Source organism: Cervus canadensis, chromosome 6 (assembly GCF_019320065.1).
Source record: "Cervus canadensis isolate Bull #8, Minnesota chromosome 6, ASM1932006v1, whole genome shotgun sequence".
NCBI lineage: Eukaryota > Metazoa > Chordata > Mammalia > Artiodactyla > Cervidae > Cervus > Cervus canadensis.
Genome location: NC_057391.1, coordinates 9,397,538 through 9,418,178, shown reverse-complemented (window position 1 = coordinate 9,418,178; position 20,641 = coordinate 9,397,538). Strand labels below are relative to the sequence as shown.

Here is a 20,641-nt window from a genome sequence, read left to right as displayed (position 1 = left end):
GGCTTTTTATTTGGACAGGCCACTCATCTGGAGGAAAATGATTTAAAATTTGCCAAAGTTGCCAAATTACATTTGGAGACAAAAAACGGACCAATTTTACTTCATAAGACAAATCATTTTCAATAAACGAACACGACACCAGGAAAGTAAGTTTAATGATCCGGGCAATTATTGCTGGAAAGAACTTTAGGGACAAAGAGAATAACTCATTTAGCTTATATTTATGGGACATCTTTCTTCTGAGTGGCTTTAATCTCATTACCATTACTTAGTAGTAAACAGAGCACTTTATAGAACTTATATGATTAAGTAGGAGGCGGAAATCTAAAGGTTTATCCAAGTTCCTTCAGAGGTCAAATTAAGGAAAGCCAGGTTTTTTCCCACCTCTGAGAGGAATGAAGGGGAGGAAAGGTCAGGAACCCCTCCTTTCCCCTTGTTTACCTAGGAAAACAAGTGTCCCAAATGCACACAACCTAGACCGAGGTTCCAGTCTCCAGCATCGTGGAGGAGCCAAAAGCGATGCGCGGAGCCTAGACCGGGTCCTTACCTCCTGGATGCGCTTCCTGGCCCGCTGGAGCACTTCTTCGTAGCCCTTCTGCCGCAGCTCGCTCAGGCTTTCATAATACTCCTCCGGGTCGTCGGTCTCGGTGAACAGCACCTGGGACAGGATCTTCCAGCCGCAGGTGTCCAGGCCGTGGCCCAGGTAAACCTGGAGCTGGTAACACAGCGTGTCGATCTCCTGCTCGGTCATCTCCGGGGCGCCCCCGAAGAGCACCGTCCACATGCCCGACGGCTCCTCCGGAAACACCGGCAGGCACTGCTCCAGCTGCGAGTTCACGGAGCACAGCTGCTGGTGCACGGCGCGCAGATCCTGGAAGGAGAAGAGCCCGGCCCAGCTGCACTCCTCGGCCGGGGACTTCAGTTCGGCGGCCGCCGGCGGCTGCTCCGCGGCCGAGAGCGCTACCGCCGCCGGGTCCGCCTCATCTTCCCGGACCATTTCCAGCACCTCGATCTCCTCGGTGACCGTCCCGCAGGCGCTCACTACCCGCACCGACGACATCGGGGCCTCCTTGGCCGCCGGCGGGGCTGCCGCAGGGGCGGACCCCGCCACATCTCTGCCTCTGGATGCTCTCCGGACCGGGCTGGAGTTGGCCCGCACTGGGCTCCGGAGAGGACTTTCCGCCCCTTTGCCGGCCGGACTCCACAGCGGCGAGTCCCCTCGAAGGCTGCACGCGCTCCGCGGAGAGCTGCCCTCCGGCCAGGCTGGGCGCCTCCGGGACCCGGGGCTCCTGCCCAAAGTCCCGGAGGCAGTGGCCTCCGGGCGACCCTTGCCCGCCGGGCTGCCCGGCCCGCAAGTCCCGTCGGATGCGAGCGCGCCTGACTCGGCGCCGCCTCGCGCCCCCGCCTGCTCCCGGGTGCCGCTCCTCTGCCTCTGGGCCGTCCGGTTGTGGCAGGTTATGGCAAACTTGCCCTCAATCTCGTTCCAGGCTACGATGAAGACGAACTTGTGCTTCTCGCGCTCGTCGAATACGTGGGGCCGCACGGCCACCCAGTCCGACTCGACCGTCTCCTCCAGCGCGAACGACATGGTGGCTCCGGCGCCAGGCCGCGGGGAAGGCGCCGCTGGCCCTGCCCGCGCGAGCACTCGCCGGCTGGCTGCGCCGCGCCCCCCACTCACCCTCGCCGGGCGCCTTCAGCCATCTTAGCGCGCCGGCCGGCTCTCCCCGCTCGCTCGCCCGCCTCTCCGTGCCCGGACTCGTCGCGCTCCTTTGTGGCGCGGCTCGCGGGAAAGACAATGCGCGTCCCCGGAGCAGGTAGTTCACATGGTCACGTGCGGCCGGGTCTGTTTACAAGCCCCGCGCCCGCCCGGGCCGCCCCCCGAGCGAGGCCGGCGGGCTGTCTGCGGCGCTCCGGAGGTGAGGCGCGGGTGGCGCGGGGCCGGGCGGGCAGGCGGGTGGGTGGTCGGGGCCCTGGGCTTGCGAGCCTCCGCCGCTCGCCCTGGCGGATCTCCGCGCCCCTCCTCCTCTTCTTCCCGACAGCCTGGAGCCGGCCTGACGAAGGGACGCGTCTCCGGAGCGCGGAGCCTCAGTATCGCCACAATGTTGCCATTCGGCTGCTGACGTAGCGGCTCCACGAGGGACGTAAACACGGGCACGTGCCGCACGCTGGTGACGCGGCGGCGGCGGCGGCGCGCACACCTCGCTCGCGCGCGGCGGCCCCGCCCCTCCGCGTCTCCCGCCCCCGCCCGCTCGCGGCCGCGCGCTCGGGTCTTCTCTTTCTCAGGCTCGGGTCCGGAGCCGGGGCGCCGCGCGGTGAGCGTGGCAGGTGTGACCTAAGGCACAGGTGGCCTCCAAACCCAGGGGGAGAAGGACAAAGGCGGAGGAGCTGAGCATTTTTGAACTCCAGTCATTCCGAGGGACCCTCAAGTGTACATTTTCTTCCATTTCGGAGGGATAACTCCCATATTCAGAAAGAAGTACGCCGTAACGTTACGTGAGCTGTCGGCTAAACTTTGTCGGGACCCCCTAGACTGTTGGGTTCTCCCCTTCACACCCTTGTGATACACTGTCAGATACAAAGGGAAGGTGTCTGAAGACAACCCAGTAGAACTCCAAAACAAAATAAATGAAAATTCAGTCATGTCCTACTGGTGTGTTTACATCTCCGTTCGTCAGTGTTTTATTGCTTCTGGCTTCATCATTGTGTATTGTTCTGTGAACCTCGTTTTGAGGTCACCAACTTGAGCCCTTTTGAAATTGTATTCAATTATCAAGAGTTCCCAGAATCCACAGACCCCCCCCCCCCAAAAAAATCACGTAAATCTGAAGAATCAATTGCCTCTTTGGTCTTATAATCTATTTTAAATTATTCACATACTCTTTCCTCTTACTATCCAATTCATATTGCAGGTATTTTGCATTTACAGTAAAGCACAATGGGAATTATTTGTTACTTTTATCCATATTTCTAAAATATATGCAAGACCGTTTGAATTAACCTTACATTGTTAGCCATACTTACTTCAGTATTGTCCCGACATCTGAAAACATCCCGAGAGCTTTAGCCCTGTCAGTCAATTGGACATTTTAGACCTATAGATCTGACCATAGAAAAGGGGAAGGATGATCTAAAATGGAAAAGGGCTGGTTTCTGAACCTTTTTACAGTTCTATATATAAACCATATGTTTTCAAAGCTTGTAACTCAATATATGGTAATTCTCAAATGCAAATCAGAAATACACCTTTTGAAAGGCAGTAAGAAAGAGAAAATCCATTTCAAATCTGTATCACCAGCTAAACAAACAATAGCACATTATAGAAAATTTTCCTCTTTTCTGCAGAAAAGTTACTGCTAACAGTTTTTCTGATAAAAAATGAGAGAATCATACATTATAGATAAGTACGAATGAACTTCAAAAGAGTATGTTTATGGGAAATATTTTTATTTACATGTATATTAACATTGCAATATTTATCCACAACATTATGTCTTATCACAATAGTGCTAGAGAAAATTGGTTTGTGGTCACACAGGTTATTGTTTCTCTACACACAATACTCTAGCTACTGTGTTTTTTCAGAAGAGTCGTTTCAATGTTTCTCATTTTGTCTTAGTAATTATTATCCTACAAATAAACAGAAACAAACAGAAATCCCCATGGCACATTACTGTGGTACTTTACCATTCTTTATTTAGGTCTGTATATGATTTTAAGATCTCTGAGTGTATAAATACTCTCTGGGAATAAGTTAAGTTACAGAAGGCCGCATTTTGACCTTGGTGGGTAACCCCTGGAGCCTGGGTTGTGATTCTTCCTCTGAGACCTGCTGAAAGTTTTACACTGTATCTTCTACTACTAACATCTTCAGTCCCATAGGGTGTGCTGGGATCTTTGTTCTAAGCCTCAGTGCTGCTTGTTCTGCAGTGAGGACTTCTGGAGAGCCAGTCTGTACTCTGAGCCCAAATATAAATTTGGGGGTGGCTCAGACGGTAAAGAATCTGCCTGCAATGCAGGAGACTCAATTTCGATCCCTGGGTCAGAAAGGTCCCCTGGAGAAGGGAATGGCAACCCACTCCAGGATTCTTGCCTGGAGAATCCCATGGACAGAGGAGCCTGGTGGGTTACAGTCCCTGGGGTCACAAAGAGTCGGACACAATTGAGCGACTAACATTATTACACTATATCACCTGATACATGAGCCTAGCAGCTTTCCTAGGTGTGGAATGTGTTGTGTCCAAAGCCCAAGTCATTGTGTTTCTTTTATTGTAGTAGTGGCTGCATCATGCACAAATATGTCCTTTGCTTTAAATGGAATGTCCTGACATACCTGATCATGGGATGTGCAGAAACTTTACTGACTTGACCAGGGCCTGAATTTTTGTAGAGTTTGTCTCCCTCCCTCTGAAATGCATATGTCCTACCAAGGTTGCCAGCATGCCAGCACCCTATCCTTCCAGATCATCATGATGTCATCAGTGTAATGTATCTAAATGATATTCTGCACTCTGTCCAGGTAGTCGAGATGTCTATAGATTGTGACAGATGGTGGGAGAGTTAATGTGGCCCTGGAGCAGAGTATTTCTGATCTTTTTTGCCTGGCTGGAATAGGAAAGCACACATTCACCAAATCAATGGCTGCATATTGAGATGTTGTTGTTCAGTCTTGTGTCTGACTCTTTGCTACCCCATGGACTGCAGCACGCCATGCTTCCCTGTCCTTCACTATTTCCCAGAGTTTGCTCAAACTCATATCCATTGAGTCAGTGATGCCATCCAACCATCTCATCCTCTGCTGTCCCCTTCTCCTCCTGCATTTGGTCTTTCCCAGCATCAGGGTCTTTGCAACAGGTAGCCAGAGTATTAGAGCTTCAGCTTCAGCATCAGTCCTTCCAATGAATATTTAGGGTTGATTTCTTTTTGGATTGACTAGTTTGATCTCCTTGCTGTCCAAGGGGTCTCAAGAGTCTTCTCCAGCACCACAGTTTGAAGGCATATTGAGTACCAGAGACCATATTATCTGCTCTAGCAAAGAGACTACTCCTAGCTGGGGAACTGTGATCAGGACTATAGTTTGGTTGAGTTAGCAGTAGTCTTCAGAATCCATCTGGTTTCTGTAAGGACCAGACCAGCAAATTAACAGAGATATCCTAGGGACTGCCATGACTACGTCTTTAACAGTGGCACTAATCTCTACTATCCCCCTCCAGGGTTATGCTGCTTTTGCTTCACTATCTTGGTGGGGGATGAGCCATTTCAGAAGCTCCCACTTGACCTTCCTTACTATGATAGCCCTCATCAACAAGCTCAGTGTATGGGTTATTCCAACTGCCACATACCTCAATCCCAAGATATATTTGGGGACCAGGGAAATGAGTACCAGGTGAGTTCACAGACCTTGTGGACCTAGACTTTGGTCAAGACTCCATTTATTACCTGACCCCTGTAGGCCCTCACTTTGCCCCAGAGCTCATGATGAAGTTTCTGGTTGTTGGGTTTCAGCATCAGCTTGTACCCTGTCTTCAAGAGTCCTTGAAAACTTGGTGAGAGACTCAGTACTTCCCTCAACTTCCCGCTTGTCCATTCTGGCTCTGTTTTGACAATGTATTGAATATATTAGGAAGTGTCTATTAGCTGCTCAGCTATTTTGGCTCAGGTGGTGAAAAATCTGCCTGCAATGCAGGAGACCTGGGTTCAATCCCTGGGGTGAGAAGATCCCCTGGAGAAGGGAAAGGCTACCCACTCCGGTGTTCTGGCCTGGAGAATTCCATGAACTGTATAGTTCACGGGGTCACAAAGAGCTGGATACAACTGAGTGACTTTCAGTCAATCAATTGGCGGCTCAGCTATTTTGACCCTTGGGATGCTTTGTTTTATTAGCCATCCCATAACTGTGGACCCTGTCACCCTCTGACTTCTGATGGTGAGATGTTGACAGTAGCCTCTGTTGCTCCAGTGCCTGCTCATCTCTATTGCTGTCAGTGGATCAGATTCTGTGACCACTTCTCCTGCCTTTAACCCTGGCCTGCAGAGGAGAGCCACAGTGAACTTCATGGGGGTGCTGGGGCCCCCCTCACCAGCACATTTCCAACGAACACCCTTAGTGAATGGCATATTCTTGGGACCTACCTGGGAAACATATTTGTTCTGGCCTCACATTGCATATCCATTCCAGCATTCCCAACTCCCTGGGTCTTTTATTCCTTCCTCTTTTTATACCTTGGCAATTCAAGCATTTCAAATTGGGCTCTGTGAGGCCCATTGCTTTTTCCAGGTTTCTAGGAGTCACCCTCATGGCAAGTTTTCAACATACACTAGGGTCTTAGCTTGGATGTTAAATTCTCTTGTCCTGAGAGAGTGACCTTCAAGCCTGTAAATCATGTTAGTTACCACAGCTTCTTATTATTAGCCTTAGTCTCAGCCGGGTCTTATAACAACCCTCCAATTCCATTATCCTTAGATTTATTGTTCCTCTAACATTTCAAATGCCTATGTTTTCACATCTCCATGGGTACATTGTTTCAGATCATGCCCAGTGAAAATTTTAGGAAGAGGACTCTCACCTTTTGGCAGGGCCTCTCAGGGGCAAAATGAAGGAAAGGAAGTTGAGGGGAAGTGAGAAGGTAAACAAAGTTTACATCAGATACAAATCTGCTTCTAAGATTTGACAGTACCCAAGAGTCATACTTCATTAAGATCCTCCAAGAAGCAGATAGCATAATGGAATTAGATGTGTAAGAGAAGTTGGAGGGAAACACCTGTAAGGGAAAATGGGGAGGGAGCCAGAGCAAAGGGGAGAGCTTGTGATTGCGAAGGAGCGAGGAAGAAAGGAAGTTTTAATGAAAAGCATCTTGGAGTGCAGTGCAGTCTAGAGTGTTTTCTCTAGGTCAATGGGGATCCTCAAGCCAAAGTTACCTGTCAGAGGAGTTTCATGTCTCACAGCCAACAGGCCTGCCATATTCCCCGTCTCCTCAGACAGTGGCTAGGAGCAACCTGGAGGAAATGTGGTGGATGCATAATGCAGCAGCCCAGGCTGTCAGCTCAGGGAGCTGAGACGCACATCTCATGGCCATCACAGGCACCAGCTGTGCTTTACAAAAACCTGGCTCTATCCCTTAATTGATCTGTGACGCACCAAGGGCACACACGTGAGTACAGCGTGGTGCTCCCTTTGTAGTAATTGGCTTCAGTCTGACTGGATCATCACAAGTAATTTTTTTTAAATTGGAAACAGAAGTTGATAGCTTTTCAGACTCTCTGGAGGAAGACCTTGAGGGTGTGGCTTCATTATCTTGTTTGAGAAGATTTTCCAGGTTCTCAGGTAAATTCTGAGCTAAATGGGGTTTGAGTTTTTCCTTACTGTGTAGATCCAGTCCTGTTTTCATCTCACATGATGCAGAAAACCTGGGTAAGAAGTCTGGAACCTGAAACAGTAGTTGCCATTTCTAAAAAAATGTTGGAGAGGGAGAGCAACATAACACTCCCAAACACACTTACTTTCCTGCATCACTTACTTACTTTCCTTATACTGCTTCTTTTATATCTATATGGTTGGTGTTCATTTTCTATGGCTGCTGCAACAAATTACCACAACTTTAGTGACTTAAAACAACTCACATTTATTATCTTTAAGTGTTAGAGGTCAGAAGTCTAAAGTGAGTCTCACTGAGCTAAAGTCAAGTTGTCTGTGAGGCTGCAAAGTTTATTCTAGAAGCTCCAGGACAGGATCCATTTGCTAACCCTTTTCAGCTTCTGGGGCTGCCCAGATACACAGGCATGTAGCTTCTCCCTCCATCTTCTAAGCCAGCAATAGTGGGCCAGATTCTTCCCACAGCACATTTCTTCTGAGACAGATTATGCTTCTCTTGTCACGTCACCTTCTTTGACTCTTTATTTTAAAGTAAGTATTTATTTATATCTTCGGTTGCACTGAGTCTTTGTTGTGGCACATGGTATCTCCCATCTTTAAATGCTTTATGAGGGATCTGGTTCCCTGCCCAGGGGTCGAACTTGGGTGCCCTGCATTTGGAGCATGGAGTCTTAGCCAGTGGACCACCAGAGAGGTCCTTCCTTTGACTCTTGGCTTCCACTTCCCTCTTCCACTTTTAAGGATCCTTGTGATTTTATCAGGCCATGAGGATAATCCAGGATAATTTTTGTGTCTGCTGATTAGATGGAATCTCAATTCCATCAGCAACGTCATTTCTTTTTTGCCAAATAACCTCACAAAGTCACAGGTTTTGAAGATTAGTTTTTGGGTATCTTTGGGGGGGACATTATTCTGCCAATCATAGTTCTCATAGCCAAGGTCTCTGAAACAGTATCTGTTGGTGTTTATTAATCTTTTGGGTGTTCATAGGAATGAATCTAAAGATTTGTCATTAGGATATTTTCCTAGTTTTTGTTAGTTCTACATTATCATGTTTAGTTATCATCTATTGCTATGGTTTCTTTATATGTTACTCTATAATAAACCACCCCCAAACTTAACAATTTAAAACAATCTATTATTATCTCTCACATCACAGGTTGATGGGTCTTAGCTGGTTGGGTCTGTCTTGAGGCTTGAGCAAGCTTGGTGTCCAATATGGCTACTTCCCCCATATGTGCTTATGTGCTTCTCCATGGGGACCCTTTCCCACATGCTTGTCCCATGTATTGAGATAATCGTATTCCTTCTTTAATCTGTTAATGTTGGCAGAGTTCAATGTGCAGATTGTTTACTAAGCATGCCCTTGGGATCAAGTCTTGAAAAAGAAAGATGAGGGAGCTGGAGAGGGGAAATGGAGATCTCAAGCTGTGATGGGGGCCTGATACCCCTGAGTCCATGGGGATTTTCTTAGCTGAGTTGCTTCCACAGTGGGCCAGGTGTTTATGCATTCATCCAGTCATTGATTGTGGGTTGTCCCTGGAAGAGAAGACAACCTTTGATGAAGCTGATGTGATTTCCTAAAGGTGAAGCCTGAATGAAGGTTGTGCAGTGGCAGCTCTCTCAACAGATGAGGCAATGCGCCCCTCTTTGGAAGAGGATCTGGGTTGTGTCTCTCCATGTCTCTTCCATAAGGTTCCTGGCAGTAGTATGTATAATAGTAAAAAAACAAACAACAACAACAAAAAGCCCTGGAAACAACCTAAATCTCTATCATTCAATAGTCAATAAACATATGTAGTATAGTCAAATGATGAAAAAAAATATACAGCAATGGCAATAAATAAGTTATACCACATCTGTCAAGAAATAGAATCACCATCTGTCAGCATGCTTAAAGCTCAGAAACATGATGTTACATGAAAAAAGCAAGTGCATAAAATAGCATGTCTGTTATCTCTGTAAAAGTTGGAACCACTTAAAATACAGCTATACCCTGTTTATGATCATTAACTTCATACTGTCTAGACAAGGAGGGTGGGAACTAGGATCAAGGAAAGGGGTTCAGAGGCCACAAATGTATCTGAAGTTTTGTTTCTTTTCTAAAAAAATTATTTATTTTAATTGGAGGCTAATTACTTTACAATATTGTAGTGGTTTTGCATTGACATGAATCAGTCATGGGTGTACATGTGTTCCCCATCCCAAACCACCCCCCCCACCTCCCTCCCCATCCCATCCCTCAGGGTCATCCCAGTGCACCAGCCCTGAGCGCCCTGTCTCATGCATTGAACCTGGACTGGCGATCTATTTCACATATGGTAATATACATGTTTCAGTGCTATTCTCTCAAATCATCCCACCCTCACCCTTCTCCCACAGAGTCCAAAAGTCTGCTCTTTTTATCTGTGTCTCTTTTGCTGTCTCACATACAGGATCATCATTATCATCTTTCTAAATTCCATATATATATGCATTAATACACTGTATTGGTGTTTTTCTTTCTGACTTACTTCACTCTATATAATAGGCTCCAGTTTCATCCACCTCATTAGAACTGATTCAAATGCATTCTTTTTAATAGCTGAGTAATAGTCGATTGTGTATATGTTCCACAGCTTTCTTATCCATTCGTCTGCTGATGGACATCTAGGTTGCTTCCATGTCTTGGCTATTGTAAACAGTTCTGTGATGAACATTGGGGTACACATGTCTCTTTCAATTCTGGTTTCCTCAGTGTGTATGCCCCCTTGGTGTGTAATCCCACCCGTGGGATTGCTGGGTCGTATAGCAGTCCTATTTCCCGTTTTTAAAGGAATCTCACACTGTTCTCCATAGCGGCTGTACTAGTTTGCACTCCCACCAACAGTGTAAGAGGGTTCCCTTTTCCTGCACCTCTCCAGAATTTATTGCTTATAGACTTTTTGATAACAGCTATTCTGACTGGTGTGAGATGATACCTCATTGTGGTTTTGATTTGCATTTCTCTGATATTGAGCATCTTTTCATGTGTTTGTTAGACATCCGTATGTCTTCTTTGGAGAAATGTCTGTTTAGTTCTTTGGCCCATTTTTTGATTGGGTCGTTTATTTTACTGGTATTGAGCTGCATGAGCTGTTTGTATATTTTGACATTAATTCTTTGTCAGTTGCTTCATTTGCAATTATTTTCTCCCATTCTGAAGGCTGTCTTCTCACCTTGCTTATAGTTTTCTTCATTGTGCAAAAACTTTTAAGTTTCATTAGGTCCCATTTGTTTATTTTTGCTTTTATTTCCATTCCTCTGGGAGGTAGGTCATAGAGGATCCTGCTGTGATTTATGTCAGAGAGTGTTTTGCCTATGTTTTCCTCCAGGAGTGTTATAGTTTCTGGTCTTACATTTAGATCTCTAATCCATTTTGAGTTTATTTTTGTGTATGGTGTTAGAAACTGTTCTAGTTTCATTCTTTTACAAGTGGTTAACTGGTTTTCCCAGGACCACTTGTTAAAGAGATTGTCTTTTCTCTGTTGTATATTCTTGCCTCCTTTGTCAAACATAAGGTGTCCATAGGTGTGTGGATTTATCTCTGGGCTTTCTATTTTGTTCCACTGATCTATATTTCTGTTTTTGTGCCAGTACCATACTGTCTTGATGACTGTAGCTTTGTAGTATAGTCTGAAGTCAGGCAGGCTGATTCCTTCATTTCCATGGAAATTTTGTTTTTTTAAAAAAGATCATAAAAAAGATTGAAACTAACATATCTCAGTGCTAATATATGATGAAATTTGGTCTTGAGTACATGAATGTTTATTACATTTATTTTTTCTGACTTAAAAAAACTTTATTATAAAATTAATAATTTAAAAAATACCATGCAGTCATTAAAACAAAATTAATTATACCTATATTTCAAAAGCAATGTTAAATGAAGAAAAGAATTTGCAGCAGATTTTATATACATTATGATGCCATTTCAATTTTTTGTGTGTGTTTTTTCTTTTTTAGTTTGTTCTTTTTTCATATTTTTGCCATTTTAACTTTTAAATAAGTAAAATGACATTCTATATTATTGATAGATTTATACTCATGTGGTACAAGTATTTTAAAATGTAAGGGCAGGACACACACCACTGATATCTGAATAGTTTTACCTTTAAGGAGAGGTGATGAATAGCATTGCAGATACAAAGATTCCCAGATAGTCACATTGGCTCAGTCTTGGTGTTGAGTACATGGCTATTTATTGTATGACTCTCTGTATTTCTTGGTATATTTCAGGTAGTTCATATTTTTAAAAATTAATTTATTTTAAACTGGAGGATAATTGCTTTACAGTGTTGTGTTGGTTTCTGCCGTACATCAACATGAATCAGCCACAGGTATACACATGTTGGACACAACTTAGCTAAACAACAACAGGTAACGTGTCCCCTCCCTCTTGTGCCTTCCTCCCACCTCCCACCCCATCCCACCCTCTAGGTTGTCACAGAGCACTGGGTTGGCTCTCTGTGTCACACGGCAAGTTCCCATCGGCTATCTGTCTTACATATGGTAATGTTTATGTTTCAGGCTCATATTTTTAATAAACATTCTATTCTGATTGGTCTTTCCCTTTGATTATAATGAAAGTAACCACATAAGTATATGCTATCACTTGACTGACATGAAAAGAAAAGGAAAAGAATGTCTATAACCTCCAGTTGCCATATCTTTCTGGTACATTCTTTACTGCATCCGTATTTTCAAAACACTGACCATATCCTTGATTAAAAACAACCACCCCAGTGCTTATGTACTCAGTTATTTTTGTGGGTGTTAAACTGCATTGCTGCAGTGGGACCAAAACACTGGTGTAGGCACCAGAAGTTAAGAGAAGAATCATGGTAGGCAAGTCCTGGGTTATGCATTTCTCCCACTAAAAAAAAAAAAAAATGCGGATTTTATGGTTCAGGTGAACCTAGTTCCAGGACAGGAGTGGGGTCGTGGTGGGGGTGGAGAGAGCAGGGTGGGATGAATTTAGACTGATGTACATACATTACTATGTGTAAAGTGGATAACCGGTGGGAACCTACTATAAAGCGCAGGGGGCTCATCTCGGTGCCCATGATGACCTAGAGGGGAGTGCAGTCCGAGAGCGAGGGGATACGTGAGTACATACAGCTGAGTCACTTCCTACTACAGCAGACACTAACGCGACATTGTAAAGCAATTATACTCCAATAAACGAGAAAAACAAAAAACTTACAAACAGCGCATGAGGCTTAAAAAATCCAGATTTTATATAATTTTATGGAGAAAGGATATTAAGTTATCCATTTGCACCCCTCCATGTTATCCTCTGATCCCTACAAAGGGATTCTGGTGTTGTCTTTTTATTTAACATCAGTTAACATTTCCGTATATCCACCTAGTCCACACACTAGTCAGTGTTCCATAGTTTTCCATCTTGATCATGCACAGCCGTTTACTTAGACTTGTCACTATTGTTGAACTTTTGAGATTTTTCCAACCCTCCAGTGTTATAAATAGCATTTCTATGACCATCTTTGTGCAAGCTACCTCTTTTCTTTCTGGTCACTTCCTTCAGGTATAATCCTACAGTGGAATTAGGCCAAAAGGTATGAATGGTTTTGTGACTCTAAGTTCATATTCTAATATTATATCCACTTACCTTAGATCTGAAATATTAAACTTACACATTTTAATATACTTTAAGATTTTAATAGATATGGAGTGATTGTTAAAAGGTGATTAATGAAAAGTTCTCTCAGCTGCTTTTTAAATCGTGTGTGTGTATATGTGTCTAGTTATTAAAAGTCATACTCTCATTGTGAAAAAATAAAATCAGGTAAGTGAAAGTACACTATAAACCCTGCTCTTAAAAGATTTCATGTTCCAATTTGACTTATTTAGAAGTTCTTTAGAAACCCATTCAAGGAATACATCCTGTGTGCTTGAGTCTTTTCTCTCTTGACTTTGCAATTCTTTCATTATTCCCTTTCTCTTCAAATCTGCAGCCCTACTGTCTTCACCAGCCCTGTTTTTCCTGAAACTTCCAACATAATCCAATCTCACCAAAATCTTTATTTGGCATGTTAAACCTTTCAACTACAAGTTTATTTTTATTCTTTACAATCTGTTCCAAGCCATAGCAGCATCTCAGAATAATACCCTTGACCCACCCCAGATTAGTGAAATCAGGATTTTAAAAGGTGTGGCCTAGGAATCTGCTTTTTCCAAATTTCCCCAGGTGATTTTTAAAATAGACAGGATGAAAACCACTGTGTTACTCTAGTTTCTGGAATCATTTCCCTGTGTTTGCTTGTTTTTACTTTTTTACTAATTGCTTTCTCCTTAATTTTCTATTAACTAGACTCTTGAGTCTTCTGTTTTACTGAAACCAATAACTTTCTTTAAAAAAAAAAAAAATCAAATTCAATACAATTCAGTCCTGAGAATAGGTGATAAGTCTAGAAGTTGCCTTTTCTGCCCTTGATATGCTTTTTTGTTACTTTGCTAGTTTCATATTGATTTCAAAGTTTCATGTTTGTTAATGTATGTTTATCTACTGCTACACTGTGAACTACTCCGAAACCTAGTGGCTTAAAACAACAAACCATTCCTTTGTTCCAATTCTGTGCTGTGGGCAGGGCTGGATGGGGACCGCTGGTGTCTACTCCTAGTGGTGTTGGCTGGGAATGCTTAACTGGGGGCTTGAGTACTCATGAGGCTTGACTTGCATGGCTAGTGCCTCAGCTGCCTCTTTCTCCAACAGGGAGAAAAAGGGAGGCTGGACTTTTTTTTAACATAGTGTCTTGGGGCCCTTAAGAAACTAAAAGCTGGGGTCATCAGATTTCTGAAGGCCCAACCCTGAGATCAGCAGTGTGTCGCTTTTGCCATATTCTATAGGTTAGAGCAAGTCACAGGCCAGCCAGATTCAAGGAGAGAGGAAATAGACTCCACTCTGGCTGGAGAGGAACAGCGTGTATGAACAAGGACAGGAGGTTTCAGGGGAATAAAAGCAAGTGCCAGACAAAGAGTATTGGTTGTAATTATTGATGAACGAACAAATGAATAGAGTAACAAAGAGCATAGGACAGGAAATATTTTAAAATACACAGACAGTACATAGAAAACAAAAATACCCTTTTATATAAAGGGGATGTATTTAATGATAGAGACTGACTGTGTTCAGTTTTGTATCAAAAAGGAGACGGAGGGGAGCAGAAGATATTTTACATTGAGACAGACTGTGTCAGGCAAGGCCAGACTGTGTGAACTGAGAGACGCTTCAGCTGGACCAGGAGGAAGTCTCTATGGCCCCTAAGAGAATTAGGTGCCCAAGGCAGGCAGGACAGAGGTCAGATCCAGAGAAGTCAGTTCTGGGTGTGGAACCAGAACAGGCGTGAGATGTGAGAGAGGTTCTGAGATCAGGGCAGCAAGTCCAGATCAGCCATGTCAGACTCTGCCACCAGAAACTCAGGACAGGAAAATGAAAGACAAAATAGAGACCCAGGCCAACAGGAGACAAGATACCAGGCATGAACATCAAACATGGCCTTTGACCATGAGCATGCTGCTCAGCCAGCCTGATCTGTGGGGCCTGGGGGCTAGGTCTACTGGGGCTGACCTGGTGCTGGGTTTGTCAGGATCTCTTTTCTGTTTCCTTACTGGATCGTCTGTTCTACCTGAATTTCAGAAAGAAGTAGCTCTTAGTCACTTTTGCCAGGATTACTCAAAATGTAGTGTAGCCATAGCCTCCAAGATGGCCCCTGGTGACCCCCACTTCTTGGTATTCATACCTGTCTAGTCCCCTCTGACATTCTGAGTGTGAGTCTGTGTGACACGTAGAATATGGCAAAAGTAATGATATGTCTCTTCCGAAGCTAGGCTATTAAATACTGAGAGTTCCATCCTGGGCTGTCTCTGTCTTTCTGACCACTCTGTGGGAAGGATGTTGTCGGGTTGTGAGCAGCTCTATGGCGAGGCGCACATCGGGGGTGGGAAGTGGGAACTGAGGCCTCTGGCTGAGAATCATGTGAGGGAACTTGAGTCAGGTTCTCCAAGCTTGTTGAGCCTTGAGATGACTGTAGTCTCTGCTAACGATTTAACTTCAGCCTTATGAGAGACCCCAAGGCAGTAACATCCAGTTAGGTCCTTGCAGAATTCACGACCCTCCGAAACTGTGTGAGATAATAAACGTGGAGTTTCAAGTTGCCAAGTTTGAGTAATCTATTATGTAGCAATTAATACCTAATACATGTGGTCTGTATCAGAATTTTCTGGAGAACTTATTGAACAGGTAACTCTCTGGTTGAAAAAAAACTATCAGATGAAAAAACTATCTTGGAGTATGGGCCAGTCATCTATACTTCTAGCAAGCTTCTGAGCTGAATCTTGTGTGCTAAGTCCCCTGCTAAGTTGTGTCCAACTCTTTGCAACCCTATGGACTACAGCCTGCCAGGCTCCTCTGTCCATGGGATTCTCCAGGCAAGAATACTGGAGTGGGTTGCCATGCCGTCCTCCAGGGGATCTTTCCAACACAGGGATGAAACCTGTGTCTCTTACGTCTCCTGCATCGGCAGACAGGTTCTTTACCAGTAGCGCCACCTGATTCTGTGTACTTTCAAATTTGAGACCCATTGTCTTATGCATTTAATCCCTTAGAATTACTTCTTCCAAATGAATTTGCATTTTCATCCTAATTTCTATGACCTTAAGCAATAAGTATTACTGAAGGCTTAGACACTAAACCCAGAGATTCTGATGCTTTGGGGTTCAGGACACTATTTCAAATATTGCAAGTTTTCTTGATATGTTTGAAACAACTAAAAGACAAAATGAGTGCTAAACAAGCCAACGATGGTTATAACCAATCACTGCTGTTGTACAGACTTGTCCTTCAAGTGTCTGTATTAAATACGCTTTTCCCTGGTAACCCTTTAGCCTTGAGGATGAATCTATTGCTCTGTATGTGCTCGCTCATAAACTCAAGAGGCCAAGTTTTTCCACATTCCAATAGGAGTATGTCAGGCTTTGTGCTAGGCATGCATTAGGCCTCACCCTTATTTTTGCCATCTCTTCTTTGCCCTATTATATATCTGACTTGCCACAATGTCCCACTGGTAAAAGATTCTACCTGGTTGAGCACCACAGCTTAAACTCTTGCTAATACTCAGCAATAGAGATAGTTGTTCTATTAGTTAGGGTTCTGACACGAAAAATATTGCATCTTCAAATTGTGATCATTCAAGAAGTGTTTAATGAAGGGAGGGTGAACAAAGGTGTAAGGTGGGAGTAGGGGAACACAAGACATAGACACCAGTAGCAGAGCCATCCCTGGTGTAGGAGGAGGGATTGCTGCTGGAACTGAAGGACAGAGGGCTGTGTGGAGGGGCCCGCTTGCCAGGAGCTGAGAGCTTTGGTGGGAGGAGGCCCTCAGTCTCCAGGGAACCCCGAGTGGGGAAAGTAGGAGAATAATACCCAGACCACACTTTCTTCCCTTCCTCTTACCTCTTCCCAGTGCTCTGCATTGGTCAAACCCAACAGGAAGCCAGAGGTGAGACAGTTTGTGGAGGTAGTTCATAAAGGTCAGCCTCTTAGAGAAGGGTGGACAGTGATCTGGGGTTACAGAGATGAGAGAGATGCAGATGTCTGACACAGATATCCATCTTTGCATGAAGCTGTCCTGAGAATTTTTCAGACCTAAAATGAACTACTTCAAGTTCAATGAGACACAGCTTATTTAATAATGTGAAATTTGATTGCATGTTTGTTTGTTTCCAAAACGTCAGGACCACAAACATGGCAGTCGTATCTTCTTTAAGCCTTCATATTTCTCAACCGAATCTTAGCATTTTATTCTATTTTAATCTGTGACCCTACCTTTGTGGTGATTTTAATCAGAAGTTGTAGAGGAAATGGGCTTTCAGAAATTGAATCTGGACTTCCCTGGTTTTACAGTGGACAAGAATCTGCCAGCCAATACAGGGGACATGGCTTGGCTCCCTGGTCTGGGAAGATTCCCCACGGCATGGAGCAGCTAAGCCTGTGTCACGACTGCTGAGCCCACGCACTGCAGCTCCTGAAACCTGAGCACCCTATAGCCCATGCTCCAAAAAAAGAGAAGCCGTGACAATAAGAAACCCGGGCCCTGTAACAGGCAGTAGATCCTGCTCACTGAAACTAGAGAAAGCCTGTACAGAAACCAAGACCCAGTGCAGTCAAAAAATAAAAATAAAAAAGTTGAATCTGTGATTGGATGTCAAAGTTAGGGGAAGATAAAAGTGTCTTGACTTTCAGTAGAATGTTGGAGAAGGTTCAGAGATAGAAATGGACACCTGGACATATAGGCCTGAAGTGAGTGGAAGGAAAGAAAGGACTGGGAGGAAAGAGTTAAATAGTTTGAGGAGCACTTCTGAATGCTTTTGAACATAAGAAACAAATGGTTAGATTGACTCCACAAACTCTTCCCAATTGGTAAGAATGGTCTGTAGATGGTCCTCTTCTCCCCATTTGGGAGGTTAAACAGGGGCTTTTCGAGTGAAAATTCAGCGCCCAGTAATTCTTCACTTTTATGGGCTTTGGACCTCTGAAATGTGGTACATGTGGAGAGGAGGTTCTTTGTGATACTAGATCATAAAACCCAGGATCTGGAAGGGATCTTTTACCACTGTGAATCTACTTTATAAATTTCTTGCTACGTTACTTTTCAGTCACTTACATGTGGCTAGTGATAAGGAGCTCAGTATTTTAATAAGCAAATTTTCCACTCTTTGCCTGCGTGTGTGTGAGTGTGCGGGTGCACACGCCTATTCGCTCAGTCATGTCCGGCTCTTTGCGACCCCATGGACTGTAACCCACAAAGCTCCCCTGTCTATGGAATTTTCCAGGCAAGAATACTGGATAAGGTTGCCATTTCCTCCTCCAGGGGAATCTTCCCAACCCAGGGATCGAAGCCATGTCTCTTGCTCCTCCTGCATTGGCAGACAGGTTCTTCGCCACTGTGCCACCGGGGACTCACTCTTTGCCTATGTGTGGGGGGTGGGGGTGGGTGGGTGGGGGGTTAGTCGCTCAGTCGTGTCTGTCTCTTTGCGACCCTATGAACTGTAGCTCTCTGGGCTCCTCTGTCTATGGAATTCTCCAGGCCTACTCGATCGTAAAACACTTTTCCCTAAGGGCAGAGATATGTTTTCTTATAACTTCTGCCCGTTAATTTTTTTTTTCGCCCGTTGATTCTTTTTCTGCCATCTAGATAAGTTTAGAATATTCTATTCCTTCTGCTATATGAAAAACTCTCTAAATGCTACCCTTCCTTTTTTTTTCTTCCAACTTTCTTTTATCCTGGTGAAATAATTAACAATAAACAAACATATATATATATATATATATTTTTTTTTTCTTCTTCTTTTTGCTGTGCTTGCAGGATCTTAGTTCCCAGCCAGGGACTGAACCTGGGGCCCCAGCAGTGAAAGTGCTGAGTCCTAAGCACTGGACTACCAGGGAATCCCTAGGTGTGTGTGATACTTTATTGCCCACCATGAACCAGACACTGGCCTAGAGGTCTTTGGCAGGGGAGTTGGCCATGCTTCTGTCGTGTGGGATCTAATTGTCAGTTGCTTCAGTTGTGTCTGACTCTTTGCAACCCCATGGACTGTAGCCCGCCAGGCTCCTCTGTCCATGGGATTCTCCAGGCAAGAACACTGGAGTGGATTGCCATTTCCTGCTCCAGGGGATCTTCCCAACCCAGGAATCAAACCTATGTCTTCTGTGGTTCTTGCATTGCAGATGGATTCTTTACAGCTGAACCACCAGGGAAGCCCTCTAGTTCCCTGACTGGGGATCAAACCTCTAGTGGAAGCACAGAGTCTTAACCAGTGGGACACTGGGGAATTCTATGGCCTAGAGGTTTTGTACACTGTATTGTTAATCTTTATAAAAAGTTGAGGTCAGCATTTTCATGCTCATTTTACAGGTGAGAAAGTCATACAAGTTCTGTGTGTCTGAGTTCGGAGTAGAAAGCAAGATGTGTGAGTCCAAGTTTCAACTTTCCCCAGTGCCAGTTCTTTCATTTCCTGGGTTTCTCAGCATCCTGGTTACTCTCTGGATTAGTACTTCCCAAAGCAATATTTTTCAAAATCTGGTTGAGCTGAATAGTCAGAAAAAGAAAAAAAAATTTTTTTTTTTTTTTTTTGGAAAACATTGTGCTAAACAAAATGAAGAAGTTCTATATTTTAGGGCTTCTCAGAGCCTTGAGTAACCTAGGGGCATTGTGAAGCTCTAGGAAGAATAAAGAGTATTCAGGGTTTTCTTTCTTCTTTTTCTTTTCTTTCTCCCCCAACCCCACCCCCCACCCCCCAAGGTTTTCTAACCTTATTTGAGACTGGGACTCTTTTGGGCATGGAAGATTTTACAGAATGATGTTTACCAGTCTTCACTTTGGTGTGTGCTGAGTGGCTTCAGCCGCATCCAACTCTTTACGACTCTGTGGACTGTAGCCCACCAGGCTCTCTGTCCGTGGGCTTCTCCAGGCAAGAATATTGGAGTGGATTGCCATGCCCTCCTCCGGGAGATCTTCCTGACCCAGGGATAGAACCTTACGTCAGAGATAGTCTCTTACGTCTCCTGCCTTGGCAGACAGGTTCTTTACCGCTAGCACCACCTGGGGAGCCCATTCACTTTGGTACGTTTTTTAAAATTAGTATTATTTTGAAGATGTGGCCATACCAAACTGAGGATGATAATCTTTCATGTAACTGGCCAGGAAAAAAAAATCCTGTTACAAGTGTAATTTTAGCTTTACTGAAACAAAATCTTTCAACACACTGATAACTGAGATAATTCCTTGTTTCAATTGAGCAGAATTGAATTGAATTATTTTTTGGTACCAGGACTGTCTATATGTAGCTAGTCTCTATTCTAACAGTGGGAAAAAAACCCACATGCTATAATAGGCACTAACATTTTTTGAGCAGCAAAAGTTTTTTAGGACAATGTCTTAAAAAAAATAACATTCATTTAAAAAAGCATGCTTTATAAAAATAATACTTGATATTAAGCATACTTGATAAAAATAATAGTGATGTGGAGATTGATTTTTAAAATGCTGAATCAAGTTTTTGTGGCATGATGTCAGGATATTCTCTCTCCCTTTGTTTTAACTCTGAACAAATTGCAAGATTTTATCACTTAGCTTCCCACTGATTTAAATTCAGTTTGTTTAGGTTTCACAAAGCCTTGTCTCTGTGTTTAGATTTAACATAATAGACTATAGCTCTCAACTTCCTGAAAGCT

General features: G+C 44.1%; 1 protein-coding gene across 2 annotated transcripts in view; it reads right to left on the bottom strand.

Annotated features, from left to right (window-relative positions):
- Nucleotides 1-2,073, bottom strand: part of JMY (junction mediating and regulatory protein, p53 cofactor) — a 73,147-nt gene extending 71,074 nt beyond the window's left edge. For both annotated transcript variants that reach the window (XM_043470748.1, XM_043470749.1), the window contains exon 1: nt 548-2,073. In XM_043470748.1, coding sequence (XP_043326683.1) covers nt 548-1,588 — 1,041 coding nt within the window. In that variant the 5' untranslated portion in view covers nt 1,589-2,073. The remainder of the gene's footprint in view (nt 1-547) is intronic.
- Nucleotides 2,074-20,641: the final 18,568 nt, after the last annotated feature.